This window comes from Brachyistius frenatus, unplaced genomic scaffold (genome assembly GCF_029030835.1).
Source record: "Brachyistius frenatus isolate BFR_SWC_R1_liver_20210118 unplaced genomic scaffold, ASM2903083v1 Contig_59, whole genome shotgun sequence".
Classification (NCBI taxonomy): domain Eukaryota; kingdom Metazoa; phylum Chordata; class Actinopteri; family Embiotocidae; genus Brachyistius; species Brachyistius frenatus.
In genome coordinates this window covers 869275-883193 of record NW_027210658.1, presented here as the reverse complement: position 1 = coordinate 883193, position 13919 = coordinate 869275, and the positions used below count along the sequence as shown (strand labels likewise).

Sequence of the window (13919 nt, the reverse complement as noted above, 5' to 3'; positions counted from 1 at the left end):
GTGTCCTTTAAACGGTTCCTCAGCTGTGACCCTAACCTTGTACTCTTTCAGAGCTCGCTGCTCTCCTACAGTTCTTCCGATGTGCTTCACTAAATCCCGTGTTAGTCCTGCGCCGTGTAACTGTCTTGTAGTGTGTCGGTACCAATTAACCAGGTCAAACTCCTCGTGGAGGCGTGCCACTATACTCCGTCTGGATTCTTCCTGTCCATCCATCATGAATCTACCCCGGCAGGCCGAGCTGCAGAGCCGCGACTGATCCCAGTGGCAGCTGTCTCCACCACCATGCACACGCTGAAAATAATTGTTGATAATTGCAGAGGGAGCCATTATTTTTTCAGTATTTGGCCCCGCAGCATGAGTCACTGTGAGTGGGGGGGGGGGGTTGTTGTCACTGAGACACCTGGAGAAAACAAACAGGGATCTGGGACTTGCATGCCAGCTGCCACAGTGTGACAGCAACAAAATCTATTGCCTCTACTGATCTGCAGGCGGGATGCAGGGAAGCCACTGAGAAACACCATGCACTTACTTCCCCTTCATCTGTGTCTGTGTGTGTCCGTCATTGATGCTGGATTCATAGCTGTCACTTTCTCTTTTCCACGCACTGAGGATTATTCTAACGCTTTTGTATTTTAATTGCTCCATGTTTGGAGATACTTGAGGAGGTCGTGGATCAGTAGCTTTGATTTATTTGAAAAATATATGCTGACTGCATCTGACTGAGCTCATCAAATATTTAAAGCAGCATAGATGCTTTAAAGGGCCAAATAAATGCAAGAATACTGGGATGGTTTTAGTCACGCAAGCTGGCAACACTGAGAAAAAAAGCTTCATATTTTCATAGCAGCAGTATCAGTCAGTGTGTGTTGCCCTGTTTGCTCTGCTGCGTACATCCCGCCTGGCTGGCTGCTCTGTGGATCCTGACGTGGGGAGATTAACATTTTCATGCACTGTAGTTTTGTGAAGTTTACGAGCTGCAGAGCTGCATCGCGCTACAACAAAGCCTCTCATTTGAAACGTCATTTTAACCTCCAATGCAGCTCTTTCACATCCTGATGAGTCATAAGAGGGTCAGAGGTCAGAGGTCAGAGGACATCCTAGTCTCTGAGACAGGTCGCGTCGTAAAAACTGTCACTGGTAATAACCTGTTCTGTCTGCTGTCTAAACAAAGCTGCGTTTCCTTGGTATGTTTGTCCCGCCGACAATTAATGGATGCTTTCATGATTCATGAATTTCACTAATATTTTAATAATTCAATGTTTAATGCTTTAATGTTTCACCGGCCGAAATTCCCTTTAAACACAAAAAGAAATACTGTGACACACTTCACAGACTGCAGGATAATGTCCAGCTGCTGACAAAGACGCAACAACATGAAACAGACCAACACTTTGAACTGATCTGTGTCCACCTCGAGTGTCTGACACCAGCGGTTCCAGGAGTGAAGGAGTCGCTCACACATCTGATACCAGCAGCGCAGCCTGAGTGTTAACGGGCTGTCCAAGCAAACACATCTCCTCATGTTCAGCTTTTCTGTTGTCGACGACAGCTTCATGAATAAAACGATATTTCAGTGAAGCAGAAGTCACGACATTAAGTGGAAACTGTCTCCGCTGTCAGTTTCAGACAAACACAGTTGTAATTTTCCTGTCCAGCATCCACGTTGTTTTATTAGTTTATAAATGTGCGTCCATGCAGTTGGTCTTAAAATGAAGTGTGGACAGATTCATTGTTGGTGCATTGTTAGCCCGAGGCAGCAGAAGTGATTCCACGAATGACCACAAAGGTTTGGTCCTATTGCTGCGTTCAAATGGAACTCAAGAGCTCGTGGTGACAACAAGAGAAGTCATGTGCAGCGTATGCTTGTGTTTGAGTGGTAAAAACATTGTTGCTGGGCAACAGCAGCACAGAGGGCATCTAGAAGCCACAGAGGCTAACAGTTTAGCATGCTAACAGTAATGCAGGAAATACAAAGACACGAAGAGAAAAGATGAGGCTGTTGGGAAGATCAACATTTTCCTCAGACGTCGGCTGTTCTCCAAGTTATGAAGACAAGCATGAATAAAATTACGATATATCAGCTCAACATCCAACCAAATAGTGAACTTCCATGACCTCTGACCTTTCTGTAGACGTCAGCAAACGCGTCACAACTCGTGATCTCGAGGCTGATAGAAGATTGAGAGTCGTGACGTGCTGAATACCACAAGAGGGCACCGTTCATACGGACTCTTCTCTGGATACGAACACATTTGAACACAGCAATTGTCAGCAGGAAGAAAGCGCACCTGGCTTTTAGCTGGAGTCTGAGAGGGCACTGTGGGTGGTTTATTTCATGTCATGTTAGCCTAAAAGATCAATTAAGAAACTGCATGTCACATGTTTGAACAGTGGCCTGACTTTGAGCTCAAAATTATCTGCTATTAAAATACCAAAAGTGAATTTGAACATGCCCTTCATGCCCCATGCATTGTATTCTCTCTCTTTTATTTCCTCCTAACTTAAATTGTTGAATCGTTGTGTTCCTCTGTATAATGTTGTAAAGTTCTGTGGTCAGGACTTCACTGTTGTTAGTGCACTGAATGAATCTGTGTTGTAAATTGGCGCAATATAAATACTTTATATGGTAGGAAAGAGGCACAAAATGTTCTGTCTGGACTCATTAGATCAAGTCCAATGGTCCTATGTTCATTGTTTGTTTTTCCTGGTCCCAGCAGGTCTCTTCACATCTTCTGTAACAGCTGATGTTATGATGTGTCTTCTACTAGAACTTCTTTTGGTAACTCTGCAGCGAGCGAACTCCTGGTTCTTTTAATGGGGCGGTTGTCAGTTCTTTAAATTTTGCAGACAGACTGACCTTCAGGTCTCAACTTCACTTTGTTGAGCGATTCTTGACAAAATATGGATCACTGATCTTTTTACTGGGGCTCACTTGTTAATTGAAAACCAATCCAGGTGACAGGCTCATGAAGCTCGTTTAGATATTGCCAGTATTATTAGAATGAGTTTTCATCATTGTTGTAACTATAATTTAAAGACATCTGACCATGTCAAATGATAAAGCTTTCACTTGGATGTTCAGTTCTCAAGAAACAAACTGGATGAAACAATGTTGTTGTTATATAACTGTGTGAGCCGGAACTTCTCTGGTGCTACTTTTTCTTTCAAAGAAGAAATAGAAGCGAAATACACATTCCTGTTGTGTGACAACACTCATTTTGACTCAGTACACTCAGTAGTCGTTTTTCTTTTGTGTTGAGTTTGACCAAAACACCAAATCAATGTGGAGTCTTCTTTCACCGCTGATTTTAAATAAAGGCTGTAAACAGGGCTCTGAGCAAGAGGGCAGGAAACACCGCCAGTGGATGCTTTCCTGCCGCACTCGCTTTGTACCGCTGAGATCGGCCCAGAACACGTCTGTATCATTACCAGCAGTGATTTGAAATGAACAAAATAATGGTTCCTTTATGCAGCTAACAAAACCACAGCTGGATATACCCACCGGTCTCACAGCTCCTCACCACGCCGATGACTTATCTGGCAGCCGAGAGGCACATAAATTATCTGCAGAGATTTTATGGAGGAAGGAATGACAATTTATGCCTCTTTGAACTTCTCTCTTTTCACCTCATGTTTGCCACTAAAGCAAATAACCCCCACCTCAGGAAAAACAGCACTTAACGGGGCTCTTATTGACTTATCAGAGTACAGAGAAGAAACATCCACCCTATGTAATATGTCATTGTGCTTTAATTGCTGTCATTACTGCGTCGATGTGTTTTTATAAGGTAATTAATCCTTTTCTTTCACCGTCTGGTGTGAGAACACTCATGGAGCATCGTAACAAAAGAGAAGAGAACAAACAGTAAACAGTGTAAAGTGGGTCAGCCATCCCTGTGGAGGATCGCATTCATTTCAGAATCATCTAGAAAAACCTGACAGCCCTGAGAGAGGCACAGTAAACCGGTTAACAACACTTCCTGTCGCCTCTCATTGTGCTGTAATGTTGTGGCGAGTGCTGTGCATTGAGCTCGGACTATAATCTATATGAAAGACGTTATATAAATGTTAGATTAGTTTGTAAAAATAACTTTTTTTCTCCACTTGGTTAGCAGAAATGCTCATTCACACACAACAGAAAATGATTGCTTGGATGTTGAACTTTGTTATCTGAACTAATGACATGACAGTCGTCTGTCAGTAACTGTGGTGATAATGAATCCATGTGTCTCTTAGACATTTAATTTGCTTTTCACATACAGAGGTAACACTTCACTTAACGGTGAATTAATTATCAAAGATTCCTGCATGACTTTAGCATTAATACTTCATGGAATCATCATTTATTCATTTGTTGTATTTCTTTGTAACAGGAACCATTTACAAAATGCATGAATCTCACAAAGAGAAAAGACGCTTGGTACCAGATTTAGCTACTCGTTCATTTCCATCTGCAGTTCTGGGACAGGTGAGATGAAACAATACAACATCTTTCTACAAATGGAACAACAGCCCTCAAACACTCATCCACCCGGGCGTACACAGACACACACCCACACAACAAAACACACTTAATGAGCCTAACACATACCCCAATATTGTATGTACAAAATTTGTAGAATGCAAAATCAGTGCTGACAAAGTCTAGCTATTTAAAATCCATGTTGTTTTTTTTATTTCACAGGAGAAGATGTTAAAGTCTGTGCAGGTTTTTAGATTAACGAGGAGTTTATTCCATTCATTGGCAGCTTCAAAAGAAAAAGCAAATTGAGGGCAGTTCTCAATGAAGATGAGGATGATGCTACAGCCGAGCTGGAGGCTCGACTCGTTGGCTCAGAGCTGAACAGAGAGGTGGAAGAGCAGCATTGTTAATGATCTTATACACTAAACTGACATCTGAGTATGAAAGTGAGTTGTCACAGCTTGACATTTTCCATTTGACAAGTATATCATGGTAATGATAGTCAGGAAGTAACATGAGTTGTTAAGATGATTTATTAAATATGGTCATGATGAATTTTGCACCGCTGAACCACAAAGCAAGTCGACTGTACGTTAACGTAAACGCTAGAACGTGCTTCAATAATGAACGTGAGAACAAATGTTTTTTTCAATTATTATGAAGTCTGAGTTTTTATGTTTGTGTTTTATTCCTAATAATCTGCAGGTAAATGGACAGACACTAAAACTGGCCCAAGATTTTTTTGCAAAGAATTAATGATGCTCATGTTTAATAAATCCGAATCATTGATGACGTACTCACCTTAGTTAGTGCTTCAATTCATGTCTTGTTCATGCATGAGATCATAAATGAAAGACTTTGAACTCACATTATTTCCTGATTATTTATGAGGAAGTATTGCATGAAGTGATGCTGAAGTAATGCATGATTTCATGATCATATACGTACACTCACCATAAAGTGTTGCCCATTCAGATATTAAATAACAAAAACAGACATGTTATTTTAATTCAATGTAAAATACAAGCATTTAAAGCATACAGACTTTTTCTTTTACATAAATAAAAAGGAATAAGTGAAAAGTTGGAGTTTCATTTTCTGTTTTGCGTAACAAAACGGCCTGTTATTGTATATTCTGTGACTGCATGGGGTCATTTACAAGTTCTTTACAGGGGCAGCAACTGTAATCCTTTATGCACTGTGCATCCATTTTTATTAAACTCATTATCACAACAAAGCGTGAAATAGACACGTCCGTCCACTACAGCAGAACGTGACATAGCTACGCTTGGTGATATCTAGGCGGGACAGCTAGAGGTTTTGCTGTAGTCATTTACAATTGCGTCTTTAACAGGTTTTGTAGGCACGAAACTTACATGCATGTGAATGTCACATGATGAACGATCATGTGACCGTGGTTATTTATTAACTATCTGTAAGTCAGATGGGTGATGCTACGCGGTCTGTTTAATTCCCGCGGAAATTGCTACAGGACAAAGCGTGTAACTGTCACGCCTCGACATCACCAAGCATAGCTATATGCCATTTTGCTGCAGTGGACGGGCGTGTCTATTTTACGCTTTGCCGTGATGTTTTATTTTATGATTTGTTTGTTTTGTCAGTGCGATTCGGTCTTATTTTTTGTCTGTACCCACTCCCTGATGGTTTGAGGCAAATAGGCCGATCAGAGTTTTACAGTCGTGTTGCATCAATACGTTTTGTGCAAGAAAACATGAGTTGCTCGCTCACTGAGTGGAAACATGTGCTGCTTGGAAAACCTAAACAGGAAGCAGCATAAAAGCAGGCAGACAGTTCTATGAAAATAGTCCAAAATGTGTCCCCCCCCCTCTCCCCCTCAGGATGTGGTGCTCGTACCCCTCTGTTGGAGAAGTGAAAGGTTAAATGCCTTTTGACCACGATTGATCTTTAAATCCAGTTTGGAGATTTGCTGAAAAGTTCTGGGCAGCTCCGCTGGATGTGCAGGATTATGTGTCAGTCCAGAGTTTGAGTGAAGTCGTGGGCAGCTGTCACATCTTCAGTCATGAAAACCTGATTGTCTTATGTCCCTCCTACCTTTCTGCTTCCAGCAGTAGATCAGCTGCTCCAACACAACATCTCTTTTGGTCTGCGTTTCAAAGGTTGCTGCAAACTTTGAGCTCCTGCCAACACTGCCACCCTCATGGGCATCGCCAACCATGCCAGCTGAGCTAATGTGAGCTCTCAGCACTCTGCAGCTTGGCGTGAATGTCTGCACCTGAACGCGTGTGAAACAGGGTGTCGTTATCGGCACACCATCCTGCATTAAAAAAACAAAAGGCATGTGAATCCGCTCCAAATGTAAGTGAGTGTGTTCTCCGTGCCTGACAGGCTTTTGCGTGGGAGGATATGGGACACACACACACACACACACACACACACACACACACACACACACACACACACACACACACACACACACACACACACACACACACACACACACACACACACACACACACACACATACACAGATCAGAGCAATGTTGGCAATCCAGGAATGTTCTCTGAGACAGAAAAACACACGACTACGGCATTATTTTCTGAAGTGCTTCATGTCGGGTGGAAGTGCAGAAGGAAACAGCAGCTTAGTTAGTGAACAGGGAACAAGGGGATGACCTGTAGCGCGGTGACGGGTGTGTGAGGGATGATCCAAGAGTGCTATTTAGCGTTTCTATTTTCAGAAGCAGGGAGGAGTAGTAGTGTAGTAGTAATGGTACTGTAAGAGGGATTTTCTGGATTTACTTGTTAAAAGTTCAACATAACGTTCACAAAAATAGCAGAATACCGGCACTCAGAGCAATGTGCAATATTTTATTATGGAGAAACCATTAGGCGCGTTTCAGCCATGAGCCGTCGTCAGCGTTAATGATACATGTGGAAATGACAGGGTTAAAGAGACAAAAGGGGACAGCTTGTCCAATCAGGACACACTCTCATTGCCAATTTAATCTCTGACCTTAAAATAACACTCATTATGCATCTCTAGATTTTTCAACCACATTATTGACATCAGTTATTGATAAATAGGATGTTTTGAGCTTTTATGAGCTTCCCTTTGTCCATTAGTTTGCCCACAATGAAATATTGCATATCGCTCTGAGTGCTGATATTCTGCTGTTTTTGCATTCTGGTCATAACCGTCTTGTTTCCTGATCTGTGTGTTGTGCGGGCCGCTTTTCTACTGACATAACATTTACACCTTTCGTCCAATGAATACTGAATATTTAGTGACATTAATCCACGTATGTTTCATAGTTCTGTAACATTAATACATTCACTCTGGTGTCGTTGGTGTGAAAGATAGTTCAATGTCAGTGGAACAGTGATTCCGTTAGCTCCGCTGCTGTGAATATGATCAATTGAAATTTAAATAATACACTTGTGTGAGGAAGAGAAGAAGTGTAAAACTTCTTGTATTAGCCTCAGTTTGATTCACAGCCTTTATTGTGAGTGTTACCGTGGCGACAGCTCTTCAGATAGTGGAGGAGAATTGAGAGAGATGCTGGCATGGAAATGGGTTAACTATAGCTTACCGCTGCGTGTTTGGAAGATAATTCCACAAACAGCTCTCCGTGCTCTCGCAGCTCCTCGTGGGATCGGCCTCAGAGTCCGCGAGCCGAGATGAATGAGCTGAGCTCGATGCATAATGCATGTGTGACTCAGTTATAGCTTAAAGAGCAAACAAGTCCCTTTTTAACAGCAGAGCCATTCAGGGCGCATCTCGAACAATCAGCAGCAGGTTAGAGCGGAGAGTATCAAAGCAGGAGGACGTGCAGCGGCAAGCAGAAGTTAGTGTGTGTGTGTGTGTGTGTGTGTGTGTGTGTGTGTGTGTGTGTGTGTGTGTGTGTGTGTGTGTGTGTGTGTGTGTGTGTGTGTGTGTGTGTGTGTGTGTGTGTGTGTGTGTGTGTGTGTGTGTGTGTGTGTGTGAGAGTGTGTGTGACACTATGAGCGTGTGTGTGTGTGTGTGTGTGTGTGTGTGTGTGTGTGTGTGTGTGTGTGTGTGTGTGTGTGTGTGTGTGTGTGTGACACTGTGTGAGCGTGTGTGTGTGTGTGTGTGTGTGTGTGTGTGTGTGTGTGTGTGTGTGTGTGTGTGTGTGTGTGTGTGAGAGTGTGTGTGTGTGTGTGTGTGTGTGTGTGTGTGTGTGTGTGTGTGTGTGTGTGTGTGTGTGTGTGTGTGTGTGTGTGTGTGTGTGTGTGTGTGTGTGTGTGTGTGGACTCTGCACTGCAGATCTGTTCACTAACTCACAGTTTGAGGGGATTGGGTCCAACAGTGTTCAGTAATAGGTATTCAGTCTGTGTCGTGGACAGAAAACTTGTGTCCTGAATGTCCTTAAAATCCACGTTGAACTTGGAATTTACATTTTACAGTTTTGACATTTAGCTGATGCTCACAGTGAACGAGGAATGGATTGAAGCAGAGAATGCTGCTCAAGGACAACTTTCATAATCAAGAGGCTGCAAACTTTCTATTTCAAGAATATTCTTTCAAACCAAATTCTATAAAAGTCCCTTTCTAGTTAAAAATGGTAATTTATGCAAAACATCAGTTGGTTTGACACAACTTTTTTGCTGGTTTAAGGAATTTGAGACGATCATTATGTTACACAACTATCTATTGTTTAGCACTGAAAGCAGTAATCAGGATGTTACTATTTGAACATGCCTTGACTGACAGAAAACACTGAATTCAATTTACCCGAAAAGAGAAATATTTTCAGTCTGCTCCAGTGTTACTGTTAGAGCTCCTCAAATGTAATCTGACGAAAACCAAAAGCAGATTGATGAACTTTAAATTAATATGTGGGACAGAAGAGATGGACATCTTTCACATAAGATAACCTAATCAGCTGATCCCACAGGGTCATTCAGGTTTTTCTGCATAAGTCTGACACAAGAAGCTTTAACTCTGAAAGTATTTTTACTCACTAATAAGATCCTCCTTCCTGTAGAGTTTAAGTCGCATTAACAATAATCTTATTTTGACCTTTGTTGAGACTCAGGCTACAAAGTCGAGTAACGTAAAAGTGTCATTTCCTAATAACATGTCGCCTGGAAGCAACAAGCACAAAACGGAGCCGCCACACTGCCATCACACCGCAGTGGTGATGTAGACAGTCGAAGTGACGGTCGGTCAGTCAGTCAGTCAATGACAACCTGCAGAGAGAATCCAAAGACACACTGATGTCAAACGTGCTCCACTAGGGAGATAATCAACCGTTTGGCTCACTCTATCCAACTATTCATAATAATGTATTTTATGAACTGTCCGTTTGTTTCCACCAATGGCTTCCAAGCCCGCTGGGCTTTTCTTCAGGACTTTACCGTCTTCAGACGTTCACCCAGCCGCCAGTGGTGGTTGTGAAACAACGAAGACAAGAAGTTCCTCGTTCCCAAACTGAACTCTGTCTTTGGTTTCTGTCAGATAAAGAGACATCGGACGGCTGAAATGAACCGCTGCGTTTAAGAGAACAGCTGCTCGTTTTACTTTAATATTTCCAGTTGATGCTACTTTATACTTCTACTCAACTAGAGTTCATAGTGAAATATACTTCCTGCTGCACTACAGTTATTTAACTGCTTTAGTTACGTTTGAGATTTTATACAATGGATGATATAATATGCTTTGATACAATTGTGAGTGTGCTCAGGGTGTTTTATTTTGAAAGTTGACCGGGTTATATTCTTTTCTCCATCTGACTTCCTGCCCAGCTGATCTGCTCTGTGCAGAACGAACCAGTGTCTGTCCTGCTTCCTTCAAAATAGCTGCGGTGCGCCCGGTGGGACATCAAGATCTCTGGTGGTCCGGTGTTGGACGCGGGACGCCACACAGACGGATCCGGTGGGAAAGAGCCTCAAAGGAGAGCCACTGATGGATGACTGAGAAGGTCTGCTCTCACAGGCAAAACATAAGAAATTATTGTTTGAGAATAATAAAACAAATAGAGTTAAAAGAGCATAACGAGCACTCAAAGAGAGTCAAAAGCAAACAAAGTGACTTCAAAGGGACACAATGCCGTTAGGGGCCCCTTATGGGTCCCCGGGTATCCAGGAACAGTGAAGAAAACAATACAAAATATATATTTTCGAAAATAATTTTGGAGCCAATGGATCCACGCGTTTTTTTTTTAAATTTTTAAAAAAATGTTTTATCCCAATCTGCCTTCCTTTCTGTCCAAATGTTGGTTTTCTGTCTTGAGGGACTGGAATAACCATATCAGGCCAGAGAGGGAGATGTATCTTCAATTACTGCCCGTATCCTGTTTCCGGTTCTGTCAACGTTGGAGTGACGCTTCCACTGCAGGTTTGATATAGTTTCACCGAAACAAAGGTCCGCAGCCACTCTGCCGAGAGGAGAATGTCCTCACGGTCCTACCATCACACCACAGAGGAATCTAAGACCGCTCGGAGCACCAAGGCAAGAAGGTTAATTAGCCCGACAATAGAAAAGCAATTTCAAAGTGTCACTCCTGCTTCCAGATGAAATCGCAAATATGTTTAGCAGAGGATCCCGCAGCAGGATTCAGACCTGAGAGAGAAGAAGGGAGACATGAAAGCGAGCCGGGCCGGACGCTGAACTGGCTGTGGGGTTTTATTAACGAGAGCTCGGCGAGGCCGCGGAACGACTGCCAGGCTGTTTCCATTCTGTTAGTTAGCTGAATAAGCTGATCTTTTTACCCCTAGTGCCTCTTACAAAACCCCTTCATGTCACTTTTGATAAATGAGATCGGTGTAACGGAGAAAAAAAAAAAAACACACGCGGCCGTGCAGGACAGCTCAAAATGACACTGCAGCAAAAAGAGACGCGTTCCGAAAAATAGTGCTTATGTCTGAGAAACAGCAGCATGCAGCCATGTGGGGGCTGAGCGTGTGAATGACACAATGTGTGTGTGCAACCACGGATGTCAGCATCCATACACATCTTGTAGAAATGAAAAGGAATATGATTAATACAGGCAGAGTCAGAAAGTGGGAGGAATTTCTGGTTCTTCAAGTATTTTCTGCAATTTTCCTTTTTCAAAGTTTTGACACTCAACATATCTTTAGGAATTGTGTTTTTTTTGGGTGGGGGGTTTTGTCAGTGTGTCATGATGCATTTCTCTCAATCAGTGCTCGCCAACCTTTTTTCGTCTGAAAGCTTTAACGGTAACGAACAGATTCTCTTCACACATTTTGTTTCACAACCATGTTTTTTTCTGTATGCATTTCTTTATGTTTTCTATTGAATTGGGAGGAGTATATTCCGCATCTACAATTACACAGGTGTGCTTTAAATGCACACCGCAGTGCACGCAACTTGAGTCTGGCCAGCCTGGTTTGGAAAATGTTTCATAAATTGTTCTAATATCAGGTTTAACAGGCAAATCCAGTGTTTCCCCTTTGATTGGGCCCCCCTCCCCCCGTCCCTCCTGAAAGAAACACATGTCTATGTCAAAGCCTAGTATATGGCTGGACCCTGTGTGAAACTGGAGGGCTTTTAATTTGAAAAAGTCGCAGCGTTACGGTGTAACTTTGATCTCCGTGACAGACACTCTTTGTAGCTCCTCCAGCTGAAAATATTGTCTTTATTTTATTCCCCTAATTTAGAAGCACTGTTTGTTTCCAGCTCAGCATGAGAGTCTCCGCTGTGTTTGTGTCCTTTGATCTCTGTGTTTCACTCTGTGGGCGGAGCTTCACCTGTGCTGCACTGACACAGGTGGAGGGAGCGAGGGGAGATCGTTCACTCCCTAATCGACCGCGTCGTTCTGTCGGACAGGTTCAAAAAAACAAAAAAAATAGAAATGCAAAAGATTTCAAACGCTCATTTTGTTCAAACGTTCTGCGATCTGATCAGATCCCGGTCGATGCTCCAAAATGTCAAAACTCTTGACTTTATCCATTGACGATGATGACGATGCAAACTGGAATTCAGTGAGGTGGTGTCAGAATTAAAATAGAGCCTAAGTGTGAAAAGTAAGTTGATTTAAACAAGTCAATATTTGATCAGCTTTCTGCAACATTTCTTTTCAATTCTCTTTCAAACACAGAAGGATTTTCTGCTCTGACCCCGTTACTTACTAAAATACTCCTCGAGAGTCGTAGTATGTGTATGTCCACAGGCTTCAACCGTGCTCCCAGAAACTTTATAACACACACACACACACACACACACACACACACACACACACACACACACACACACACACACACACACACACACACACATTGTACATTTTTTATCAGCTCTTATTCTCATCTTTCAGTGAAGCAATCTATGATCATTTTTTTTTATCAGCATGATAAAGCACACAGAGCACGTATCACTGCAGGTCCTCTTATCAGTGGAACGATTCATTAACAACTTTTTTAAACATGAATAACTTTCTTGATCACTTGACTGGCTAACCTCAGAACATGCCTTTTAAATACCTTTATGACAGATATAAGGATGGATGACATGTCACCACTTCCTCCCACTGATACAAAAGTGACGCTAAGATATCAGTTAATAAGCGCTGCCATCTCACTCTGATGATGTCATTGCGACCAGGGTCTGTGGACTATGAGTGGGAGGTGGAGACGGACCGGCTGTCTACGACTGTTGTGAACATTCTTCTGTGTAATTTTTGAAAAGACGTATGCAGGTGTGACGGCTTCATTCTGAGCGGCTGTCAGTCACAGCTGTCAATCATGACCACATGCCCCTATTTTATTGCATCAAATAACTAATCAAAAACAAACTGATCAGATAAATGAATGGTTGAACAAACGCCACGATAGAAGAACTAAATATGATATTTTATTTGAGGTGTACTTTGATTTAGTAGTTGTACTCATGTCCTATCCTTTAACATAGAGGGGGCGGGGTTTATGAGCCAGCCACTAGGGGGGGATAGAGCATCACTACTGTGCAGCTTTCATGTGTCCATCTTTAGTTTTAGTAACCCTCTCCTCGTAACTAAGCAGCCTTGGTTCTTTGAAGAAGAACCCACAGAACACAGTAATCCTCAGCAGAACATACACAATGACTTTATAAACATTTATTGACAGTAGCTCATTCAGTGGAAGTGATTCACAGCTTTAATGTGTTTTAGACAAAGTTAGTTTACCGTTTTCTGTTTCTGCTGATGTTCTTGAATATTTTAGCTCTTGACTAACATTCTTCATGTTGTATTAAGAATTTTGTCACATTATTCGAATGAAGATAAGATGCAAACAAAATCTATCCAACACTGGATGAAAGCATTTCAATGTTAAAACCGGAACCACATATCCGTATAAAAACACTTTTTGAATGGCATTTGTCAAGCTTAAACAAAGGTTTCCGTCAGTTATACCATAGCTCAGGGGTCCGGCTCGGCCTGCAGCGCCGAACCTGCAGCTCCTCCACAAGTCACAGCTTCGCAGACAAACACCTCAAAGCTCTTTGTTCAAATCTGCT

At 42.3% G+C, this 13919-nt stretch overlaps 1 protein-coding gene across 3 annotated transcripts in view; it reads left to right on the top strand.

Moving 5' to 3' along the window:
- lrfn2b (leucine rich repeat and fibronectin type III domain containing 2b) overlaps positions 1-13919 on the top strand; it is a 138141-nt gene that overhangs the window by 105676 nt on the left and 18546 nt on the right. The window contains exon 5 of one of the 3 annotated variants that reach the window (XM_069705826.1): positions 10211-10386. The exons of the other annotated variants lie outside the window; for them this stretch is intronic. Within the exon in view, the coding sequence (XP_069561927.1) occupies positions 10375-10386 (12 nt within the window). The 5' untranslated portion in view covers positions 10211-10374. The remainder of the gene's footprint in view (positions 1-10210; positions 10387-13919) is intronic. 3 annotated transcript variants of the gene reach the window in all.